Source organism: Cynocephalus volans, chromosome 2 (assembly GCF_027409185.1).
Source record: "Cynocephalus volans isolate mCynVol1 chromosome 2, mCynVol1.pri, whole genome shotgun sequence".
NCBI classification, from domain to species: domain Eukaryota; kingdom Metazoa; phylum Chordata; class Mammalia; order Dermoptera; family Cynocephalidae; genus Cynocephalus; species Cynocephalus volans.
The window spans coordinates 96,851,043-96,876,808 of NC_084461.1; the positions used below are offsets into that span (position 1 = coordinate 96,851,043).

Sequence of the window (25,766 nt, forward strand, 5' to 3'; positions counted from 1 at the left end):
ACACAGGAAGAACCCATGGAAGACTCGGTCAGATCTGGGGAGAGAGACTCAGCCCTAAAAGTCCATGGAGCTAATGGAAACAGGTAGTAGGGGACTCTTTACAGAAGTCTTCTCAATTGTTCAACTAGGGGTCCCGATTTTGAACGATATTGCTGGGATTTACATACCCTGAGTGGTTTAGATGCGTCAGAAAAAAATACGTCAGAGAACTATTTATAGTTGTTTGATGGACTTGGAAAAGTAAAATACTTAATTCTTAAATCCCAGAGGGCAATTTGTACCCGTGCGTCTGAATTCCTTTCTCTTTCGACATTCCCTTGAACTTTTCTAATGCTCGCTTTGGTGGTCCATAGCACCTTCACGTTCTCCGGGAGGACACATCTCCCGATAGATTTTATACAAAACCTGAGAGCAGGAGACAACGCTAGATGGAACTTCACTAACACCCCCCAGCTCTAACCTCTAGCTTGTAGCAGGCGAGGCACCAGCCCAGTGAGAGGAGAAAGTCGTAGAAGTGGGGCGTAACAGGAGGGCGGAGCATTTCCAGCAGCGATCTCAGCGGGTCAGCTCCACCCGCGCCTAGTCAACTCCCCGGAGAAACATCTTTATTTGACCTCCTCCCATCCAGGCCGCATCTCCTACACCAGTTCCCTTTCTGGTATCTCTTTGGTATTGTTTTTCATAAACTCCAGAATCATCTTTCAACCTCCTCCCTAACGACTACAAGTTTTAAGGTTTGACCCTAAGTTACAGTCGCGTCTCCCTAGCAACGTGCCTCTAACAGTCGCCGGAAAAGATTCCGATCACGTGCTCTCAGTACTTCCGGGTTTTCAAAGTGACTTCCGGTTGTCAGAATTCCCCCCGAGACAGCGGCGGCCAAGGAGGGGAAGCTGTCCGGTCCCAGGTCGCAGTGGCCCCGGGGGTGGTGCGCTCCCGGTGGGCTCGCCTCATCCTGCCCCGGCCGCTATGCATCCGCGGCGCCCGGATGGATTCGATGGCTTGGGCTACCGGGGTGGTGCCCGGGACGACCAAGGCTTCGGCGGCGCTTTCCCTGCAAGGTCCTTCAGCTCCGGGTCGGACCTGGGCCACTGGGTGACGACTCCGCCAGACATCCCGGGCAGCCGCAACCTGCACTGGGGCGAGAAGAGCCCGCCCTACGGCGTGCCTTCCACCTCCACCCCGTACGAGGGTCCCGCGGAGGAGCCCTTTCCCAGCGATAGCGGCGGCGGCGGCGGAGGCGGCGGTGGTGTGCAGGGGCAGAGCAGTGGTGAGGGCGTGGGGACCAAGGCAGGGGTGGGTAGGGTTGCGGAGCCGTGACTCGCGGCCTGCAGATCCCGGAAGCCGTGCGAAAGATCCCGCCTCCGGGTCCTTCTCGGCCTATCGCGCGCCACACCCTCTGCCCCCCTTTCGTCCTCTGCCCCTGCAGCGGGCCTCCCCCTTCCTCACACAGACGTATCCTCCAGGATCACCTCCAAAAGGGACATCTGCCTTAGCTATGGGGTGCATAGTAGGAATTTTTAGGGGGGTTGGCATGTTACAACCCATGGCCAGAGTCAAGAAAGAAGGAAATTGGATTATTTACTGTTCCCTAATTCGTTTTGGCAGCTATATTTTCTTGATTTAATCAATTTATTAGTTCATTTACCTGTAGCTTTGTGTTGTGGAAAGAAAAGCTTTTCAGCGTAGGAAGGTTTAGGTTCAAACCCAGCTCTACCACTTAAGCTGAACGACTTTTCTTGACCTCTGTGAGCCCTTAGTTTTCTCATCTTTAAGATGCGCAGAAGAATCATAAGCTTTTTACAAGAGTTAAATAAAATGAATTGTAACACCTAATATAGTATGGGACACATAGTAGGCTAAAAAATATTCGTTTCCTAACTTTTCTCTTTTAATCTTAGGAGTGGTATCTATCTTTTTAGATCTCTAGTCAAGAAATTTTCCTCCCTATAATTTTCCCTTTTCCTGCTTTCCTTCTTCTGACCGAAAAATAACACTTAAGAGCTAGAAACACTAATACAGTTTCGAGATTGGATTTTGGAATCAGTACAAAATTATTCTCTGTAGGATGTCAGAAGACCTTGTAACACTGCATGGTCTAGCTATTTTCAACATCCTTTTTATTTGTAAAATGTAAATAATGGCTGCCTCTTTCCACTCTCCCGGAATTGTTAGAATAATAGATTAGTTATATCATTAAATATTACATATATTCTAGACTGCCCTATTCTCATTTCCTTGATTTTGTCTTGGACGTACAATAATATTTGATTTAAGTTGACTGGGAGTTATAGACTTTTAATGATTACGTGATCAGCAAATGGAGATGTGACGGAGGGTTAGTGACTTATCCAGTGTCATACAGTTAGGTTTTTGACTCTCACCTAGTTTTCTTTCCATGTGTCATACTGGCCCCAGAAGAATATTGGAATGCTTTTATAAGTCATAAATTAAATAATTCAGAATGCATATATAATTGCTAAACAGTTAACTTCTTAGGAAGTAAAGTTTGTGATTTTATCTTTTCATAAATTAAGCTTTGATGATTATGGTGAGGAGGAACTCCTCAGCAAAACCAGAGGTTCATTGTAGCAGTTAACATGTAAGTGAATGTAACCTTGCAACGAGGATATAGACTCCTGAGAGATTTACACAGTTAAGAATAAACCTTCCTAACACCTTCCAGAAAATGTCAGTGGCATTTTCTGTTAATATTTGGGGATGGTCTGTACACACAAAGAGGGTAAAAGCTGACAGGAGGAATGTACATTAACTGGGCAAAAGAAGTTTTTTACTGTAAGGAAATAGTGAGGACATTTGCAAGAGTATGGTGTGAGGGGGAGTTATCCTTGTGAATATTGTATTATAGCTGAAATTTAATGTCTAGTCCCTTGGGGTGGTGATAGTTCACCATTATGATTTTTGGTTCTTTAGTCAAGGAGAAAGGCTTTTTTTTATCTTTTGACACATGCATAGAAATGTTTGCAGCTATAAACTTTTCCAGTAACATTACAGAATTGTCATCAGTAGTAGCACATATATGTACCTACTAACCGATCACAGAGACTGAATTAAACAGCTACTCTAGAACTGTTTAAAACTTGAGAAAATATGGAAGAAGAAAGCTGCTTTTACCCATTTTGGTTACCTTGAATACTCATTCAAGTTAATAATTTAAAGGTGCTTTTCTTGCAACTATTGTTTTAACAATGTGCTCTCCATCAATAACAGTGGATTACAGCATGGAGGGTAAAGCTGTTTGTGGAAGTATCATGATGGCAGGGCCATCCATGGAAAAGTTTTTTAGTTGATTACAATCAGAAGTTGAAAACTGGTAACCCTTATCTGCATACTTGTTTGATTTGGCCCATACAGTGTTTTCACACTTTTTGAAATAGTTGCTGATACTTAAAATATGAAGATTTTATACACAAATGAATTTGAAAATCACAGCTTAGAAAACCTGGGCCCTGAGCATAAATAAACTGGAGCTAAAAAGCAGTTGCATCCTTAAGAAGTCTACATTGGAACTTGCCACATAGGCCCCAGCAGAGTCCTTCAGTCATTCAGGTTAACTCCCTGGTCCTTATCAGAATTTGACTTAGGACTTTAAATGAACAGCATGTTAATAAAAGAAATTTTTGTTCGTTCTTTTTAAAAGTAAACCTAAATATTGGTTATGAGTAATTTTATTCCTTTTATTTTAGAACAGTTGAATAGATTTGCTGGATTTGGTATTGGACTTGCAAGGTAACGTTTTTATCTAAAGGTTTTTAAATTTAAGTTTTTATTTAGTGTTTTTTCTTTAATAATATTAATTTAAATTCCTTTAAGTTGCTATCTTCATGTTGTTTCTTTGGAACACCACATTAAATATTGAATAATATTTTACAGAAAAAAAGAGCGTTATTTAAAATCTATAAATTGATTTTCTTTTTCCAGTAAAGTTAGAGACTATTCATTTGATTCTAAACACAAAGTAATTTGCAACGAATATTTTAACAACTTTCATGGGTCTATCCAAAGAATAAAGTCAAATGTAATTGTATCTCCTTCCCCATCAAGAAAAGAGTAATTGTGTGTTGAAGCTTCTCTCTAAGCATTCAAATGCTAACAAGATATTTAGCTGCATAGCATCTAGATTTTGCTTATATTCAGCGTTTGGTGATCAGCATTACATTTTTTTATTTCTAATGATAATTTTATTTTAGAAAATTGTTCAGTCTCGATTATTGTCATCTTTAGTGAATACCAGTTTCAAAAACATTGAAATTGCACAGGCTTACATTTCATGCCAGAATGACCATCATCATTTTAAACATTTTAACCAAGAAAAAAGACTTTATTTGCATAATTAAACCTGAGGATGTTAATGTCAGTATAACTAAAATCTGTGTTTTTCATTCTGCTCCTGTCAATTTTTTTAGCCTCACTGTTTATACTTAAATCTTTTGTTCATTTGACACAATATTAATATTTGTGTGAATGTATGTATATGTCACTGTTAGAGATTAAACCCACAGCTGTAATTATTTCCTGGGGAATGTTTTCAAAAAAATATTACATGGTTGTTAAAAATCCTGTAAAAATCCTATAACTTAGTGCAAAAGTACATCAAAACCAAAATTTGCTGATAGGAACTTTGTTCATAGGGCATTTTCTGGGAAAAAAAAAAAATAGCATTCAGTGGTGCCATTTAATTGAAGTGACGTTTCCCACATCAAACATACAGAGATGTAATTTTATCTTTATGCTATAGTTATTAATATTACGTATTATTTTCCTTATTTACCAGTTTGCAGATCTGATATTCATTCTTTTTGTATTGAATTTTGTTATTGGTGGAATCATTTGCAAACATGTCTAGACATTTTAAAAATTTCCTTTAAGAATACAGAACATAAATTAATGCATGGTTCTTCAGGCAAGAATAATTCGAAAAACATATGTGGTAAGTTAAAGTTGTCTTTATATAGACACATATATACATAAATTATTTTTATACAGTCTCTTTACAGAAAATGTACTGGCCCATCCTTGCATTGTTTTACGCCGCCAATGTCAGGTAAGTGTAATTTCTGTTACCTTCTGAAATAATAATCCTGTCCCTTATTTGAAGTGCAGAACTCAGATAAGTGGCATGAGACCATGTAACTATTACTGTATGTTAAATGTTCCAAAATCGATACTTTACCAGTTTCAAACTTTTTGGTCTTTAAACTTCTTTAAAGTCTTAAAAATTGGTGATGATATTAAAGAACTCTGGTTTATGTTGGTCATATCTGTCAATATTTGCCATTTCAGAAACTAAAACTGGGAAAATGTTAATGTATCTATTAATTTAATTCATTAAAATAAACTCATTAGATATCAACAAAAATAACATTTTATTAAAAATAACATGTTTTTGCAAATGTTGTTAATGTCAGGCATAAGAGGAGAAAGTCAGATTCTCATATCTGCTTCTGCAGTCAGTCTGTTGTGATACATTGTTTTTGAAAGAAACAAGAAAATCCAGCCTTGTACACATATGTAGTTGAAAACAACAGTTTTTGATATTGTTTTTAGAGAATTCCAGGTATTCTTCTTTGAAATTAAACCAAAACTCACTAAATGGTAGTTTCTTAAAGGTTATTTACAATGTGAAATCTAAAACCACATCAATGAACTTTTTATCCTTGTTACGTAAAAATCCATTCATCCATACTGCATCATAGATGGATATTTTTATCCATGTATGATTCCATATCATCATGCACTGGTTATTTGAAAAATATTGATTCATGCATTATACAGATCTTCCAGATCTTAAAACATTTGATTATACACATCAAAAAATCATTTAAGTATTAGAAGTTTTTGATGGTGGATACAGATTTTCCAAAATTCTGAATTTTACTTGAAAACTCATATTTATCATTGACAGCAAATACTGTCAGCTGTTTTTTTTTTTTTTTTTTTTAATCAGCAGCTCACTTTTTTGATTTTCAAGACCATGTTTCAAGCAAAAATGGTGTTCCTTGAAAAAAGTGGCAAGTTCAACTTGCAGTTCCATTATACAGGTGCTTTTCCTCATGACAACCATCTTACTTCCTTATGCAACACACAGGATATTAATTAGAAAACTGATGTGTACTCAAAGGTCAGTGTTTTGTAAAATTAACATTTTTTACTGCTTCATCAAGGATATTCTTAAGTGAAGTTTGCTTTTTACTTCCTGTGAGTAAGTGGGGTGAAGAAAACAGTAAGTAATAAAGTATAGTTTCATGTCACTGCCTTAATTTCTGCTAAAGAGCTAGCATTTTGACCACCATTGCTTTTGCACTATTAGTGAAAATATCAACACAATGAAAAAGGCAACAATAATTTTAAATTTGATCCCCTAAAAGAGTAATGGGGCTTTTGGGGGTCAGTGGACCACACTTTGGCAAACAGTGTTATACTATAACTCACCTCCTTTGCAAAGTAATTATTCCCGTATTTATTTACTGTTAAAATTTGAAACAATATAATAAATCATTAGAAATTAATCTGTTCATATTTAGCACTGAAAAATTAGTATGCATAGAGAAATAACCACTTAAATAGCATAACAGTGAATATGCCCAGAACAGTATATTTCAGACATGTATTTTACATTGTGATCCAGTGTATACATAATGAGTAACAAATATGTTATTTTAAAAAATATTTTATTAAATAATACCATTAGAATGTATGATGCATTCTAATATTTTATTTTTTATTATTTCACTTAATGTATAGTTTTTTGATCCCCTTAGCTGATTTCATAATTTACCAATCAGTTGCAATCTATAGTTTGAAAAATGCTTGCCTAAAATGAGCATGAGTTGGGATATATAATTCTAGTGTTTAAGGAAACAAATATCAAACAATAAGACCCTCTTTATTATATAGTCTACATTACTGTGTATATTATGCACTGGTCTCCAGATTGTATTTATGTAACCATATATACTGTACTTTTAATAGGTTATTTAAAGTACTTTCAAGAATAATTTTGCTTATGTATAATTTATGTTGACTTTAGAATTTAACTTTTGTTAATGATGCAGCTGCCCTGTATATCTTTCATGGCCTTGTTATTTCTTGACGAAACAATAATAGAAAAAAATCATAAAATATCTTCTTTACAGGTTAATTACCATGCTCGGCATTACCATCTCACTCCATTTACAGTCATCAATATTATGTACAGTTTCAACAAAACGCAGGTGAGAATTAGTCTGTGAATTCTATTAAAGATGTATATACGTGTCATTTGGGCTTAGTAATCGTGAAAGTAAGAATAATACCTTTTAACTTGGTGAATAAAAATATCTTAAATCTTATAGTAAAACAAATATAGCATAGTAATGATATCTTTTTTGAATCTTTCAGTATTTCATTAATTCAGCAAAAACTACTAAGAACAGCACTAAGCTCTAAGAACACAGCAGCTAATAAGAGGCTTATAGTTCAGTCATGGAGACAAAAACTTAAACAGAAAATTGCAGTACAATAAGATAGATGCAATGTTAGAAGTATAAAATGCTGTCAGAGTTCTAAAGAGAAGTACCTTATCAAAACTAGGATTGGGCACAGGCTATCGCGTGGAAAAACTTTAGGAAAAGGGACACCTGCGTTGTATACTTATTGTCAAGAAGTCTACCTTTTAGTGATGAGGATAGAGAAAAGGTTTTTTAAGTTGATGTGCAAAGACAGAAGAGAATGAGAGGTTATAATGTTTGGGAATGCATTTAATGCAATACAGTGGGAGCTTGGAGCAGGGGTTGAAGAGTAAGAGAAATGAAAAAGTAGCTGGAGAAGTAAGCAGGATCCAGATCATAAAGGCTTTCTAATTGCACCCTTGATCTTAAAAGCTGCGAGAGTATCATTGAAGATGTTTTAACAGTGACCAAAGTATCTTGAGCAAACTTTGGTTGTCTGGCAATATCCATCAAAATTTAAAATATACATGTTCTTTGACTTAATAATTTCATTTCTAAGAACTTATGCCATGTAGATGTATACATAAATATACAAAAGTGTATATATACAAGGATATCATGGCATTGCATGTGTGTGTATGTATATATATGCAAAAATATATATGCAAGGATGTCATTGTGGCATTGCATATAATAATGAGATTGGAAATGATTACATGTCCATAAGTAGGGTACCAGTAAAATAATTACGGCATATCTATATGGTGAACACCAGTTAGCCTTTAAAAATAAGAAGATACCTTTGCGTGTACTGATACAGAATGATCTCTGGGATATTATGTTATGGCTCAAGATAGTACCGCCTGTTAAAAATGAGCAAAACAAAAACATTTCTCTATCTGTACATATACACAGAGATGTACTTGTATATGCATGGACAGTCTCTGGAGGATAAGTAAGAAATTGCTGCTAGGGGATGGGGTGAAAAGGAGACAGACTTTTTTACCTGATACCCTACTGCTTCTTTTTAATTGTACCATGTCTATATGGTATTTATTAATAGCATATAGATAAGTAATAAGAATAGGAATATCACTGATGGTATTGTGGAAAGGGGCAAGACTAGAGACAGTGAAACTTGTAATGTCAAATTGATAGAGTGTAATGGAGTAAGGATGGAACAAAGAGCATAGATTCGTAAGAGACTAGGAGTAGAATTTATAGAACTTGGTGACTAATTAGATAAGAAGAGTGAGAGAAAAATGTCTTCTGGATATACAATTTGGAAACTAAGATAATGAAGCTGCTATCTAGGGAGACAGGAAGTACAGCAGAGAAGTATTGATGTGATCTGAGTGCATATGATTGGGATAAGTTGTGGATATATAAATTTTGAGAGACATGTGGGTCATCCAAAGGGAAGGACTAGTAGGGACTTGAATATATAGATAGTAGGGGTATTTAATAAGATAAATTAACTAGTTAATCATTTGGGTTATTTAATTAATTGGAATGTTCATCTGTGCCTAAACCTAACAAACATTAACAAACATTAAACTAATGATAGGAAATTAATTTAGTTGTAGTTCTCTAGTAAGATTTCTGTTAGAATAATGCCTTATTGGATAAATATCAGTAAATATTCAATATTAAGTTCTATTAAGACCTTCTTTTGTGTTTCTTAATTAATTAATTAATTTGTTATTCAAATTATTTTAACATTTACTTGTACCTATTTTGGGGTACAGTGTATTGTTTCAATACAATGAATGTTCTGTGCAGTGATTCACTTAGGGTTGATAGCATAGTTTTGTACCCATTAGTCCACCATTTCTCCTCCCTCCCTTCCCTCACTTCTGGTAACCATTATTCTACTTTCTACTTCTATGAGAACCACTGTTTCGGTTTTTTTTAGATTCTACATATAAGTGATATCATGCAGTATTTGTCTTTCTGTGTCTGACTTACGTCACTTAACATGATGGTTTCTAGTTCCATCTATGTTACTGTAAATGATAGAATATCTTTTTTTTTTAAGAGCTGAATAGTATTTCATTGTGTATATATACCACAGGTTTTTTTCATATTTAGGTAGGCATTAACAGAAATAACAATATATTTTGTTTATTTTAGGGACCAAGAGCCCTGTGGAAAGGAATGGGAAGTACATTTATTGTCCAGGGAGTCACACTTGGAGCAGAAGGCATAATTAGTGAATTCACATCTTTGCCAAGGTACCTTTCTGGCATTTTCTAAATATTAGTTTTATATTAGATTTTAATAAAATATGATAGTTTCTAAAAATATCTAGAACCTGAAAATTTGTCTGAAGTAGATAAAAGAAGAAATAGGATAAAATTATATTATTACATCTTATGTAATTAGTATGTGATAAAGTGCTTCTTGGTCTAGCATATATTGAGATGTATCTTTTAGCTGTGACTGCTGTGTGTCAGCAACTGCCAACTAAGGAACAAGTATGAGTGAGCAATTCATAGTCTTTGAATAGCCAGTTTAGGGGAGGAGACTCATGTAAGCAAGTTATAGTAGATTGTGTGACTCGTGCTATAATTAAACTTTTTTGAGACCCCAAGGAACACATTCCCTCGAGTTATTGGCAAGGATTTCAAGAAATAACTGAAATCTGAGCTAGATTATGAATTATGAGAAAGAGTTGACTTGGCAGAGGATGTCATTCCAATAGGAGGTGACAGCATGCCCAGAGCTATGGAGGTTGGATGGTTTAGATAATAAAAAGAAGTGTCTTGTGCTTGGAATACTGGGTGTGTATGGGGTGGAATATTAGGAAAAGAAACTGAGGTGCTAGATTAATGTATGATTGTGCCTTTGTAAGGCTAAGGTTTCTTTTTTTTTCTTTTTTTAATATATGGGTGTTTTGATCAAGGATATACTCAAGTGGCATTGTTTAAAAAAATGGACTGGTATAGAGTTTGTGGAGAGTTATTGTGATAGTCCAGGCCAGACTGAGAAGGTTCTGAACTATGGAACAGAACAGAAAGGACTGAGCTGGATGGACATTTCTGAAGGATAATTGATGATAATTGATGTTGGTCTGGGATTGGGGGTATAGGAGAGTGAGTTGTCAGCAACTGCGTTTTCCAGATTGGAAAACGTTCACCAAGATGGAGAATTCACGAAGAAGAATAAGTTGGAGTGGGAACGAAGAAAACAAATTTAACTTTCAGGCAACGAAGGTTGAGATTCTTGCAAGACATCTGGGGGGACATGTCTAATAAGACATGTTGGAACTATCAGAGTCAGAGAAAATTTGAAGTACAGGCATAGCTTTGAGTGTTGTGGCATTAAAGTAGCAGTTAAAGCATTAGAATGGATGAAATCACCTAGGGAGAAAGTATAGATTAAACAACATAAAGTGGACCAAGGATGGAATCCTGGGCAACTTGTGTATGTACATGTGTGTGCCATGCATGTGTATGTATGTGTATATGTGTATGATGGGAAAGGTAGTTGAGGGAGGTAGTTAGAGATGTCCTCAAAACAAGTTGAAAATAGCAGAAAAGCAGTCAGATATAGGATAGTAGAGTTATAGAAGACAAAGATGGGAGAATTAGAATTGTAGATGCGCTGAGGCCGCAGGTTTGGATCCTATATAGGGATGGCTGGTGCACTCACTGGCTGAACGCGGTGCGGACGACACCAAGCCGAAGGTTATGATCCCCTTACTGGTCACAAAAAAAAAAAATTAAAAAACAAAAAAAAGAATTATAGATACACTTGGAGGTAAACGGTAGAGAAATTGGGAAAATTTGCTTCTGCATCTCTATTTTGTCTTTGAAACAAGATACAAGGTTATTTGGTGGGAGAAGGATAAGTATTGAAGTCATAGTAGAAAACCATGAGAAGAATGATATATGTTTGGGACAATCACAATGCTGAGTAACAAGGGAATCTTACAAAGAATATACTATATAAAAGGAATGTTAATAGATATCAGAAATCATAAATATCAGCCCGTGGATAGCATTAAAGGCTTTAAATGGTTTGTTAATCCAAAGTTAGCCCCTGGCAGGGTGAATTTTTTGAATTGTTAAGGAAGTGAAGATGTTGAAGGTATGGCCACTAGTATATTACATGTGATCAATCTTGAGATTTAGTCTTTGTAGGGAAGGAAATGAAGGCAAGAGAAACTGATACCAAGTTTTTTTCAATGTCATTGCTTTCAAAGGACCTCATAATTTTCAAGTTCCCTTAACACAGCTTTGCTAGAAGGTTAGAAACAAAACAGCGATTAGAAAGTTTAGAAACATTTAGCCAGCTAAAAGTTTCTTGTCTCATACTTAAAAATCTGAATGTCTGCACTTGGCTGACCCTATTGCTTTTTATATTACAAGACAAAATCAAAAGTTAGTACCTGTAGCGAAATATTCTTGTGGTTCTCCCACAAACATAATTCTATAAAAATTTAACAAACTGCAGGAAATTCCATTTGTTAGAGTGGGAAAAAATCAGTACTTGCAATCACAACACTATTGGTTCAGGTCCTGGCTACACCACTTTTAGTTTTGGAACTTTAGGCAAGTAATATTGCCACTCTAATGCAGAGATGGAGTAACATAAACTTCAGGTTATAGAGAAGGAAAAAAGAAACGGGAATGAGAAGGCATAGAATTTTATAAAATTTTATCATCTAATTTTCTTATTCAATAGACATAAAGACCTGTTAATTGTGTGGGAATGTGTTTTCTCTTCATCATTTTGAATCTCACTAAAGAAGACACAAAAGTTTATTTTTATTGCATTGTTCTACTTGGATAATTTTGGTGATAAATTCCACTCATTTATTCAATTATTTACTTAGGTTACATTTGTTTGAGTGCCTACTGTGTTCCAGGTCCTGTGCTAGAAATCAGGATTACAATGAGGAAAAGAAACAAAAGCTACCTGTTCCCACAAAGCTCAGAATCTAGTGTTAAGGACATACATTAAGTAAAATAATTCCATTAATGAATAAATAATTACAAATTGAAATTTGTTCTCTGAAGGAAAAGAATATGAGAGTTCTGTGAGAGTATTAAAGGGTTAGGAACAATGTCCTTAGTAATGACATTTAAGCTGACATCTGAGTGGCGAGTAAGAAGCACAAGCAAGTTTGTGGAAAAATGCTGCAGCAGTGGGGAGCCTAGAGAATTCAAGTAACAAAGAAGGATTGTGTGACTGGAGGCCAGAAGGCAAGGTGGAGAGTAGTGTGAGACAATGCTGAAGTACTAGATGAGAGCCAGACCATGCAGGGCCTGTGTATTAGTCTGTTTCTGTTGCTTATAACAAAATGTACAGAACTGGGTAATTTGTAAGAAAATGAAACTTATTCCTTATAGTTTCGAAGGCTAGGAAGTCCAAAGTCCAGGGAACACATCTGGTAAAGGTCTTGGTGGTGGCGACAGTGACCCAGGGATCTCATATGGCAGAAAATGGTGGAGAAGAGAAAGACTACCTCTCATGTGCTCTTCTTTTAAAGCCTTCAGAACCAAGCACATGGCCGCTGTATTAGTTCATTTTTGTGTTGCTATAACAGAACACGTGAAACTGAATAATTTATATAGAAAAAAGGTTTATTTGGCTCACAGTTCTGGGACAGCTACATCTGGCACGGGCCTCAAGCTGCTCCTACTCACTGTGGAAAATGGCAGGCAGCTGGTGGGTACAAGTAGATCATATGGCGAAAGGACGCAGAGAGAGGGGGCAACCAGCTCTCGTGGGACCTAGCAGAGCAAGAACTCACTCGTGACACCCCCTTCCCCCCAGGGTATTAATCTATTCATGAGGGATCTGCCCCTATAAGCCAAACCAATCCCAACATCGCCAAGTTGGGGATCAGATTTTGACATGAGCTTTGGAGGAATGACACATCCAAATTATCAGCCATCATTATTAATCCATTCACTAGGTCATGGTCCTAGAATCCAATCACCTCTTCAAGGCCCCACCTTTCAATTACCATAATAGGATTTCCCAACCTCAACAGTTACAGTGGGTATTAAGCTTCTAATATATGAACTTTGGGAACACAATTTAATCAATCCACAAAAGCCTGGTAGGGCACCTTAAGGATACTGAGGAGTTTTAAGCAAGGCCAATGACATCAGATTTATGTTTTCAAAGGGTTATTGTAACTGTAGATGAAAAGACTGCAGGAGATCCAAAGTGGATAAAAGGAGGCATCTTAGTAAGCTATAACAATAATTGAGGTGAGAAATGATGGTAGTAGCTAAGACCAGGGTAGCTTCTTTCGATATGGAGGTAAATGGACAGTTTTGAAATATACTTAGGTAAAATTGATGAAAGTTGGTGATGAATTAGGAGTGGTAGATAAAGGAGAAGGCAGTATCAAGGATGACTTCTAGGATTTGGGCTTGTATAACTGGGTTTCAAATGAAGCCATTTTCTGAAGTAGAGTGTAAATATCTTTTTTTTTTTTAAATTATTTATTCTTCATTGGGCAGAGTTGACCTTTCTTGAGGTAAAGCAGTCATGGCAAACAAGGCAGCGAAGTCATAACTCAAAGCAGTTCATACTAGAAACTACCACATGAAAAAGATGAGCTCTGAGGTCTCCTTGATTGGGCTTCTTAATTGCACAATGATTGCTAGGTAGAACAGGCACAACAGTATGGATTTGCTGATATTTACTTTTTTATACTGATTATCACATCAGAGAGAAAAACCACAGACATCTAGTGCCCATTAGGTCATCAAGCTTATAGTTTCTCAGTATTACTTTTTTTTAAAGAAAATGTATGTGACCCAGGACCAGCATCTGTGTGACCTCTTTGTCTACTGTTAGACCCTCTCCCAATCCTCTTCCTAACTTTCCACTGGTTGGAGTGAGTTAGACCCTGTGATGTTCTACTCCAAAATATGCTTTGCTTTATTTACATGTGGCTTTTCATGTGTCATTACCATGAGGTAGGAGCTCCCGTAACCAAGGCTACCTGTGTGGTTCAGTCTCTCACAAAACCCATTTGGTTAAACTCCAACTTAGTTTTGACTCATCTCACATTTGTGGTTGTACCAGTGTAAACAATCTGCAGTTTTCTCCCAGTGATTTCTCTGAATTCACTTACTTTATACACATGCTATTTTTAGGCTGGCCAGTTAGCTCAGTTGATAAGAGCATGATGTTTATAACACCAAGATCAAGGGTTCAGATCCCTTTATTGGCCCACTGCCAAAAATAAATAAATAAATAAATTCATGTTACTTTAAACACAGTGAAATCTTTCACTAATTCAATAGATTTCCTTTCTGATTCAACAGTTCCTAAGTAGGAAGCACTAAAAGAGTCTAATTAGGAAGAAAGATTTTTTATTGGATAAGTTCATTTTCGGGTCATTTATCATATCCAGGTTGAGTTGTCAGCAGGTAGATCATATGAGGCTGGCATAAAGAGGAAAAGTCTTAACTAAAGGTAAATAAATTTGGGAGATTTTGAAGCCATTATTTTGGATGAGAGTGCCTAGGGAAGGAGAATACCATATGCAGTAAGAAAAGAGGGCCTAAGACTTTCGGAACTCTAGCAATAGGTGGCTGGGTTAAGGTGATCCCGCAAAGGAGACAGAAGGAGAGACCGGAAGGGAGGATAAAAACCAAAAGAGTATGGGCTAGTGGAGTACCTTGTGCAAAGAGTTCTTCAAGAAGGAGGGAGGAACACAAGTGCACGCCTGATGGCTGCTGAAACGTCAAATAGGGTACAGACTTAAAAATGTCCATTGGATTTAGTGAAGTTATTGGGTATGTTGGCAAGAGCTGTTTTTATAAGATAATGGGGTAGGAGCCAATTTGGAGTGGGTTCATAGGTGAGTGGAAAGTTAGGATGTGGATATAGCAAGTTTACAAAGTTGGCTGTGAAGAGAGATGAAGACAGGGAACTGGAAGATGAAGAGTTTGGAGTGGGTTGAGGGAAGGTTTTTTTTGTTTGTTTTGTTTTAAAGAGGGAAACTATTGCACCATTTGGAAATTAAGACTAGTTATAGGGTACTTTTAGAATTCTGTTGCCTTTGTGTACAGATTATGCATAGGAGTATGTATTTTAATCTGTCAAATGGAAAACTAGACTATTTTGAGAAAAACAAGGTATTCTAATCAATTTTCTTCGTTTTGTTGCTCATTTACAAGGGCAGTTTTTGCTTGAAAATAGTGAATTAAAATATCTTCACACATATTTGGTATTTGATGATGAAATATAAAAAGATTTATTCACAAGTAAGTTTTTTACACTTACCCTCTTATTGAAGCATTCACATATGCTAATTCAATCTGTTTAATAGTTGTTTTAAATCTTTTTTTCTCCTCTTTTACCTTAATGAACTTAAGAATTGGAGTCGTAATTAGCACTGTATTTAAAGGGGTGGTGGTTCTGCCCTTACAGAAACTCGGGTCACAGACCCATCTGTCCATAGTGTTGATGATAGTTTCATGCTTAAAATCAATGTCATAATAACGTATAATATTACTTTCTGAGACCACAGTAAGAGTAATAGCAGTGCCAAGATGATTTACAAAGTATGTAGCATATTTTGTTTTATGATCATTAAGTAACTGTCAGTTAGATGCGAGGCCTAAACTGTTTTTTACATTTTTTGACTTAATCGTTGAATACCATTCCAGCTATATTTTGTGTTATCAAGCCAAATAAGTATCCTAGTATTAATTTCATCAGAGTTTGGCCCCGGAGGCTCTCTGAGGTCTTATAATCATGGGCGGTTGTTCTATTGGTCTCATAGAAAAGTGTAGGAACATTTGCATACTACCTGTGCTATAATTGTACTGAGTTTTTTTTTAGGGCATTTACCTTTTTAATAACTTCATTTAATATTATTCACCCTTTTAATATAAAAGGAAATTTTTTCTTTATCTCTTTATATTTTTCACATTCATTTATTTCAAATAGAAAGTGTTTTTTAGGTTTCTTCTGTGTCCAGGGTGAAATGGGTATCAGTTCCATCAGAGGAACTGGTGGCAGCAAGTCTCGTCTTTATTTTGCACTTCTCTTTTTCTCTTATTCTCCCCACTCCCTTTTCTTTTCTTTATTCTCTTCTTTATCTCCTCTCTCTGCCTTTTCACTTTTTTCTGCCCTCTTATTTACCTTCCTTTTTATTCTCCATATTCTCTCCTTTTTCACTTTTCTCTTGATAAAACTTTTTCCCTTTTATCACCCTTTTGTTCTATTTCAGCTTGCCTCTCTTCATTTTTCTTTCTTTCTCTTTCTTTCTTTCTTTTTTTTTTTCTGATTTCCAAAGGGAACCTAAATAGCAAGAAGCACATGGTCCTGGACCCTCGTTCCAGATCTGGCATTTTGCTTATTTCTTTTAAACATACTCTGTGATCTTTTTTACCTTTATTTTTCTCATCAGTAAATCAAACAGGACAATACCTGCTTTACTTATCTCACAGGATTTTTCTTTGTATCAAATAAGGTGAGAACAAGTGCAGCCAGGGTGCAGACTTATGTCATAGAGGCCAGGGTTTAGAACCCACTTCCACACTAACTAGCTGTATGGCTTTCAGTAAGTTATGAACCCTCTCTGATCCTATTTCCTCATCTACGAAATGGGGATAATAGGGTCATTGTGAGGATTAGAAATAATTCACGCAAAGCACTTTGCACAGTGCCTAGCATATACTGGGTGTTCAAAAAGATAATAGAATATAATAATGATCACAGAATTAATGTCATCATAATGAGTAAAGGCACTTTGGAAATTAGTTGCTGTACAAATGTAATGTGTATTTCTGCATTACAGTTACTTGATTTTGTTCTCTTTTTAAACCTTTATTCTTATATACTTTGTAAAGCCCTTTTTCCTTCCTTTATCTTGTTCCTTGTTTTCCTTTCCTTTCCCCATTCATTCTCTTTTTTCTAACCTATTATTTTTATATTTATTTCTTTAAAGTCTTATCATGTTCATTTTTATAGTTTGTTGTACCTCTTCCTCCTCAGTCAGCTCCTTCTGTTAGCATATACAGAAACACCTTGTGTGTTTTCACTCTCTTCAAACCACCATAATAGTTCGAAATGTGTTCCAGAAAGGAAAATGTTCACCATTAGAATATATTTCTCCTTCAGATTAAATGAAATATTAGAAATTGATTACCTTTTTGAAAATTGGGCTAAGTCAAGATGTTTTAAATAACATGGTTTTCGTTTTATTTAAATTTATCTTTACATTTTAGGGAGATTTCACACAAGTGGAATCCTAAACAAATAGGAGAACACCTTCTACTGAAATCGTAAGTGTCAAAAATGGAATTTTTATTGGAAATTTTTATAGTGTTAGAATTGAAAAAAATCTTATTAAATAAGTATAGTGAAGGAAATTATAGTAATGAAATATTTGTAGGAATAGAACTTCAAAAGACAAGTATCATAGAGTTTAGGAATAAAATTCTTAAATACATATTATCTTTAAAATAAATCTTACTAAATTTGAAAGACCGGCATCACAGCCTAATGTATTCCTATGGTCTTAGGAAGTTAGAAAAGTTCTTCAAATTGTTTAAGCCAAATTTTCAAGAAAATTATCATTTTATTATTAAGCAGAGATACAAATGTATTTGTATGGTAATGAAGAAAACCAAAACCTTAGTGACATTAAAATACAGTCCTAAAGGCACTTGGTGATTTTTACAACAGTAACAATTTTTGTATTAGGATTTTACTCTTCACTTTTTAATTTTTTTTGAAGATTGTGAATTGGAAATCCTCCAGCTTGCTGGCTCCCTCTATGGGACATTCCAGCATATTATTACTTAGTGATGTTCCATTCACCTTGAAAACCACTATTTGCCAGGACTTGGCCCATAAGGGTTAGGTAAGTCCCACCTTGATATTATTTTAACTAACTATACAAGGGTACTTCAGAAAGTTCATGAAAAAACATAATTAAAATATAATATGAATATTTCCATGAACTTATTGAAGACCCCTTGTATTTTGCAAGATTGCAGAGTTGTAATATTACTATGTCTAATTATTGGTGTTAAGAAACAACTTTGCAAAGCTATATAATATTGTTTTTGAAAATAAAAGGGGACTTCACTCACCACTGAAGTCTGGCTTTGCTCTGCTGTATGGGAAGTCTGGGAATAGATAATGATAACAGGGTAATAGCAGAAAAATGTACTTGTTCAAACATCACTAAATAGGCAAGCTAAGGAATGGATCCTTCATCCTAAATATTTAAGTATCATAGGCTTCATTTAGCTCTGTGCAGGTAGTTGTCCAAACAATGAATCACAAATGAGCCTACATTTTATTAGTTTAAAATAAAATCTGTTTTCTTTGCAGGCTGTCCCTGTATTATTATTAATACTTAATTTTTTTCATTTCCCTTGAATAAAACATCCTATGTTACAGGTCTCAGAAGTTAATATCTTTAGGCCATAGGTATTAATATTTGAAAACCTTAAAAACATCATTCTAGCTTGAATGTAAATTATGTTGATATATAAAAGCAGATATTAAAAAGTTTAGTGTAACCATCCTGTTTCACTGTACCGATAAATTTATTTTAATTTCTACAGCCTAACTTATGTGGTAGCAATGCCATTTTATTCAGCAAGTCTAATTGAAACTGTACAGGTGAGCTATTTTTTATTGTCTTTTTGTAGTTAAGAATATTTTTTTGGAATAATCAATATGTTATGTGTATCTGATTTTGTAGCAGGAAAAAGTAAGAAAGTATCCTTTTAAAATATTTATTTCAGAGGCACCACACATAAGTTCCACATTGCTGATATATATATTTCCATTGCAAATTTAGGTCACACTTCCAGTTTTAATTATTTTTATTCCTTCCATAGGCAACTATAATCTTCATTCAGATATTTCAGAACCCAGCCTATGACTCTCTCTGAATACAAAGAATCTATAAACTTTTTAAGGCCCTTATGTACAACTCAGATGGTTATGGCTTGTCATAGGACAAGACAGTAAATTAATATTTACTGGAGCATAAACATGATGAATAATCATCCTGACAGTGAGCAGGTGGTCCCCATAGGTAATTTACTAACAACATTCTTTTTAAATATGCCTTTTAAGGAATATTTGATATTATTGTTGTGGTAAGTACTAGAAAGCTAAAGCAATTCCTGCTAGCGTTTTAAATTCTGTGTGCTTGTTTTACTATTCCTAGGCACATGGTGGCGCTTCAAGTACATTGAATTAAATGACTCTCACTATACTGTTCTTACTTACACTTAAAACTGTAAGATGAGGTAGTTCTAACTTTACCTATACACAAAATCCAACTATTTGTACACCTTTTCTCTGTCTCCAGCATTAGATCCTCTAGCATATTTTTTCCCCCAGTATGTATAAGTGCCCTCTCTGTCTAAAAACCCCCAGTGGATCAGCCTTTCCTCTTCTACTTATTCTTTTCAACTTATTTTCTTTTCTGGCCCGGTCACTGATCTTTGAATTTTTTTGCTGCTGTTAAAGCTAACTTCAGTCAACTGAACTTAACATCTGGTGACCCAAATGTACTTTCCTTTTCCCTTGCATTTGTCATTGTGTTAATAAATGATGTAACCTTTGTATGGTGCTATAAAATTTACAGAGTTATTACTCTATACCATATTGTCATTTTAAAGATAAGGGAAACAAAAGTAGCAAGAAGGTAATTATATAAGGAAAAAAACTAAGCAGAGTGATGATTAATTTTCTCATTCATGAAATGGGAATAGTATTTTAATAACTGAGTTATAAAAATTAAATGGGTTATTTATGTAAGTGCCCAGCTCAATATATGATAAGGGTTTTTTTTTTTCCTGTGTTTTTTAACCTAATGTCCATCCTGCTCCAGATTCCATCTGCTAACTCTCTCCTTTTGACGCCTTTTGTCTGCTTTTCTAGAACTCTTTTTTCCTTCTGAGATTTCTACTTTACTCTACCATCCCTCTTTACTCTACCATCCCTTCTGTTGTACCTTAAGGCTCTCAATCCTTGACCCTTTTTGTTTTTTATCCTATATTCATTATCCTGGGAGAGCTCATTTACTCACATGAATAATTTTAACTCTACTCTTTTTGTAAATTAAATCTTCACCTCAAGCTCAACTTATAAAAACAATCTCATCTTGAACCTCTTCTCACTTTCTATATTAAAGGCAGTATTGTTATCTTTACCCTAAAGATTCAACACTGTAGTTCTAGTTTTAGGAAAGTTTTTGGTTTTTATGTTTCTTTCATCCTTCATAGCTAATGAGTCATCATGCCTTCTTAGTTCTAACTTGAATAAGTTCTAAGATTTGTCTGTTTCTCCACACCAATAAGCCTCCATTCTCATCCCTTCTTTACCACATACTCAGCTTATTACATTATCTTCTTTCCTCCTGCTTCACACTCAGTGGTTCTTTGCCCTATCGGGAGCTCAGATCTCTTTGAGACCTTTGTTTCCCTTGAAAACCACACATTTATTCATAGATCTCCTGAAGAACACCTACTGAAGCCCACGAGTAGAACTTTCTAGTGATCCATTTCTTCATTGAGGATCCTTGTTCCAGTCCCTTCATTTGTACACATGCAAGATTGGTGTTCTTAAGTTGCAGTGCTTATATCTTTGCTGATTAAGGATCCTTATTGACTCATATTCCCTAAGATCTTCTCAGCATAGTATTAAATCAAGGTTTTGATTGACTTCAATTTATCTTTTCAGCTTGTCTTCTCTACATGCTGAACATTTTTTTAATTCACTAAATATTTATTGAGTGCCAACCTGTGTCAAGCACTGTTCCAAACCCTGGGGATACAGCAGCAAACAAAACAGACAAAAACACTCTGCCCTCATAGCACTTATATTCTTGTGGGATGATAGACATCAATAAGATAAATATAAGGTATATTAGATGCTAATAAATGCTAAAGAAAGTGAAAATTAAGCAAGGAAGGTAGATAAGATGTGAAGTGGGTAGGAAGAGGCAGTTAATATGTTTTTAAGAATGTCAGGACAGGCTTCACTAAGAAGGTGACATTTGTGTAAAGGTCTGAGACTAAGAACAACACGGGTATTTGGGAGGACATTCTAAACAGAGGGAAAGCAAGTACAAAGGCCCTCAGTTGGGATTGTATCATGAGTGTGTGAGGTGTAGAAAGGAAACCAGTATGGTTTGTGCTACCTAAGCAAGGGGTAAAACAGGAGATGAGGCCTGAGTGGTAAGTGTGGACCAGATCATATAGGACATTGTAGATCATTGTAATAATTTGGCCTTTACTTGGGGAGAGGTGGAAAGTCTTTGGTGGGTTTGAGAAGAACAGTGAAATGATCTGACTTCTGTCTTTATTAGGATCTCTTTGACTGTTGTTTTAAAAATAGACTGGAGTTGGAAGGGTACTAGGGTCAGAAGTAGGGAAATGGATTAGTAGGCTCGGCAAGTTCATTTTAGTCTCATAGTTTTAAATATCATCTATGTTGGGAAGGTGGAACAGTTTGGTCAGGCCCCCCTCGCCTCGGAGCTGGTTCAGGGTCGTTCAGTAAACATTGTGTGGGTGGAGTGAGTGTGCCCGCATAGTGCTGCTTTGGCTGGTGTTTTACTGCCTTGGGTGCCCGCCCTGTGTGGCCGTGTTTTTCCATACCTGCAGCTTCCAAGGACTGTGTGGCCGTTTACCTAGCTCATAGACCTATGTGAAAGGGTCTAGTGACCCAGCCTGGCATAGAGGGGTCTGGTGACCCAGTCTGGCATGTGAAGGGTTTGTGACCCAGTCTGTGAATGGGCTTGAGGGATCTGGGAGCTCCAGATCCAGCCCTAGCTCAACCATCGGCCCAGTCGGTGCAGGATTACCAGCAGGTAAAAGAGCCGTGACAACTAGCATGGTCGCCTAGCTTTACAGTTGGTGTCATGAACAGGATTAAGAGCTAGACAATTGGTGCTGTGAGGATTCCAGACCTTAGCCATAGCTTAGCAGTAGCCAGACAATCTATTTACTGAAAACTCCCACAATTGCAAAATGTCCACTTAGACCTTTTTGTTATAATCTTGATTGTAAACTTCACTTGGAGTTTATATACTTAGCATTTCAGAACTCTTCATCTTCTCTCCAAATTGCTGCTCCAGCGATATTTCCCAGCTCAGTAAAAGTTAGTGCTCTTCCTTCATTTCCTCTGGACAACCAACTTGGGGTCACCTTTGACTCCTCTCTTTTATGTCTCCAGTGTAATCCACCACTAATTCTTGTTGACTGATTTTAGGATAAAAGCACAATTGAACCACTTTACTTCCTCCTAGTCCAAGCTACCATCTTCTCCTTACTGGATAATTGCAGTGACTTTTTAACTGATTTCTCAGCTTCTGCTCTCATCTTCCTCTGTACAATTGTCAGTATTATTTTAAAGTGTAAATTGTTTCATATCCATCTTCTACATAAAATCAATCAGTTATTTCCCATCTGACTAGAAGCCAGAGTCTGTACAGTGGTGTATGAGGCATGGTATGGCCCCTGGCTACCTTTATTACTTCATCTTCTACTCTTCTGCAGTCATTGCTACAGCTAAATTAGCCTTTTAGCTGTTTTTTTTTTTTTTTTCTTTTTTCTTTTCTGCCTTTTCGTATCTCTGTTATCTGTATCACAAACTTTTTTGTTCACATCTCCAAAATTATAAAAAGGCAGATGTTGGGGATGATGATAAGACTAACATTTATTGAGTGCCTACTGGGTACCAAGCCTTTTTTCATTCAACACTCACAACAATTCTGTACATAAAAGGTGGGTAGTACTAGTTTTTATTTTTATGGAATGGTAAACTAAGGCTTTGGAGAAGTTAAATAACTTGCCAATGGTTACATAAGCAGTAAGGAACGGAGGCAGGATTGAAACCCGTGTTTAAGAACTCCAAGCACTATACTGCCTCCTTAGCCATCATGGAGTTGTTGCTTGTTCAAATGAGTTCTAAGGAGCTTCTGAAGGTTGGGGAAAACTGATGTGTTCACCTCCACATCTCCCCGATCTCCTTTCCCCAATAGGAATAGCTCCTAACTTCATAGTACGTGTTTTATAAGATTTCATTTGAAAAAAGAATTGAATGCTTAGGTAACAGTTGAAGTATGCAAAACCGTTGATGTTTTCCCTCTTTAGTCAGAAAACTAGTATTTAAAAGGGACCAAGTAAGAGTCTCTTTTTTATGGCAAAATAAGCAAATTTTAAGTTTTACGTTTTTCATCATTTTTATTTCAGAGTGAGATAATTCGAGATAATACTGGCATTTTGGAATGTGTTAGAGAAGGAATTGGAAGAGTGATAGGCATGGGAGTGCCTCATAGCAAACGACTTCTTCCGCTTCTTTCCTTGGTCTTCCCTACGGTGCTGCATGGAGTTCTTCATTACATCATCAGCTCAGTCATTCAGAAGTTTGTCCTACTAATTCTAAAGAGAAAGACTTATAATAGCCACCTAGCTGAGAGCACTAGTCCTATGCAGAGTATGTTGGATGCTTATTTTCCAGAACTTATTGCTAACTTTGCTGCCAGTCTTTGCTCTGACGTTATACTTTACCCATTGGAAACAGTTTTGCACCGCCTTCACATTCAAGGAACACGCACAATCATTGACAATACAGACCTTGGCTATGAAGTGCTTCCAATTAATACACAGTATGAGGGAATGAGAGACTGTATAAATACCATAAAGCAAGAGGAAGGAATGCTTGGTTTTTATAAAGGGTTTGGTGCTGTTATAATTCAGTACACACTGCACGCAGCTGTTTTACAGATTACCAAAATTATTTACTCTACACTTCTTCAAAATAGCATTTGAAATTTAGGTTCTATCACTGGTTAGTATAGAAGACATAATTTGGATAATTTGCTATGAAATTATGAGGGATAAAAGTGAAATACTGGGGGGAAAAGTGGATTGGAAAGTGAAACTGGTAGAAAAAGCCCATGCTGATTATATTGACTCTTCATCATTTTTTAACGCATAGGTGTATATTTTGGATCAAAACTATTTCAAATCTGAAAACTCAGTAAAAATAACATATCAACTAAATTCTAACTAGTGTAGCACTCTATATGCTGAAGAAAGAGTGAACCTGGGCAGAAGCAAAAATTTATCATCAAATATAAAACAAAATTTCAGAGAGTCGAATCTATTCCATCTGACCTTAGTATTTATTACATGGTTTTTTTTACCTTCTAGATTGACATTGGTATATTATTCTTAATACAGTGTATAGCATCAGGAGGTTTCATCTCTAAGGAAATAAATTATGTCATCATTGAAAAAGACTAAAAGGGTTAGATTTGGCTATCTGTAAACAGGAGTTGAAGGGTTTTAAATTGCATTGTCCTTATATTGTCCTTATATAACTATTTTAATGGCTATATATATGTGTGTTATATAAAGCCATTTATGTACACACATGTAACTTGGAATTCCTTCATCCCTACAAATTCTGTACTCTTAGATAAGCTTATTAAATAAAATGAAGTAGTGCACTTTCTGCTTGAACATCAGAATAAAACATCAAAAGCCAACGTAACCCAAAAGATTTAAGTCAAATATAGCATACTTGTCCATATCCAAACCCAGTGTTTCAGTGCCATCAACTTAAAACTTGTCATATGTGTATAAAGTTTGGTTTGCTTATCTAGTTTTGTGAATTGTCAGGCTATTTTTAGAACCACACTTAAGAGAGAATATAAAATAATCATGGCAACTATAACTGTTTTCACATTTACAAATTGGGTACTTAAAGGAACTTCACTTGCCTTTCATATCTGAATGACTTGTCTTACAGGAGACAAAATTAAAATTTACCTGGGAATTTGTGCCTCTTGTTTACCATATAGTCATCATTGAATAATGGCTCCCATTTTTATTTTCTTTCAGTTTTTGCTTAAAGTTTTATTCTTCAAGCCAGATATACATAAAGGGAAAAGCAAGTTGTCTTTATCACTGTTTATTTAAACTGTTTGGTTGAATACTGAAGGAAAAATACAGACCCTAAAGGAAATTTGTTCTTGTGTTTTATGGATGAGGGGGGCAAAATTATATTTCAGCATATAGCAAGCAAAAACATTGTTTATCAGTTTAATAAAAAAATTCTGTTTCTAAATTTAATTTGGTGGATAGGCTCTATAGTAAAATGATATGCATTTGACTGATCCATCATTAAATATTTTAAAGCTTTATTTCTTTGCGTGGATGATCACAGTTTTACCACAAACCATTTAGCTATCTAAAGTGCAGCGACTTGGTACTGATTTTGTCCAACCTAGAATGCATACAAATTGAAATTTCTTGTTCTTGTTAAAAGTCACAGAAATGGTTACTTTTTGTGATT

At 35.8% G+C, this 25,766-nt stretch overlaps 1 protein-coding gene across 1 annotated transcript; it reads left to right on the top strand.

Moving 5' to 3' along the window:
• Positions 1 to 855: 855 nt before the first annotated feature.
• SLC25A46 (solute carrier family 25 member 46) lies at positions 856 to 25,614 on the top strand. Its single transcript, XM_063087446.1, has 8 exons — positions 856 to 1,267; positions 3,705 to 3,747; positions 5,005 to 5,062; positions 7,155 to 7,232; positions 9,582 to 9,682; positions 17,660 to 17,716; positions 19,010 to 19,067; positions 23,657 to 25,614. The coding sequence occupies exons 1-8, from the start codon at positions 967 to 969 to the stop codon at positions 24,233 to 24,235; spliced, it is 1,275 nt and encodes a 424-aa protein (XP_062943516.1). The 5' UTR covers positions 856 to 966; the 3' UTR covers positions 24,236 to 25,614.
• The last annotated feature ends 152 nt before the right edge of the window (positions 25,615 to 25,766 follow it).

Coding starts and splice junctions, on each gene's coding strand:
- SLC25A46 (XM_063087446.1), top strand. CDS start 967: ATGCATCCGCGGCGCCCGGATGGATTCGATGGCTTGGGCTACCGGGGT. Junction 17,717..19,009: donor GAACACCTTCTACTGAAATC/GTAAGTGTCAAA, acceptor TAATTTCTACAG/CCTAACTTATGTGGTAGCAA. Junction 19,068..23,656: donor GTCTAATTGAAACTGTACAG/GTGAGCTATTTT, acceptor TTTTTATTTCAG/AGTGAGATAATTCGAGATAA.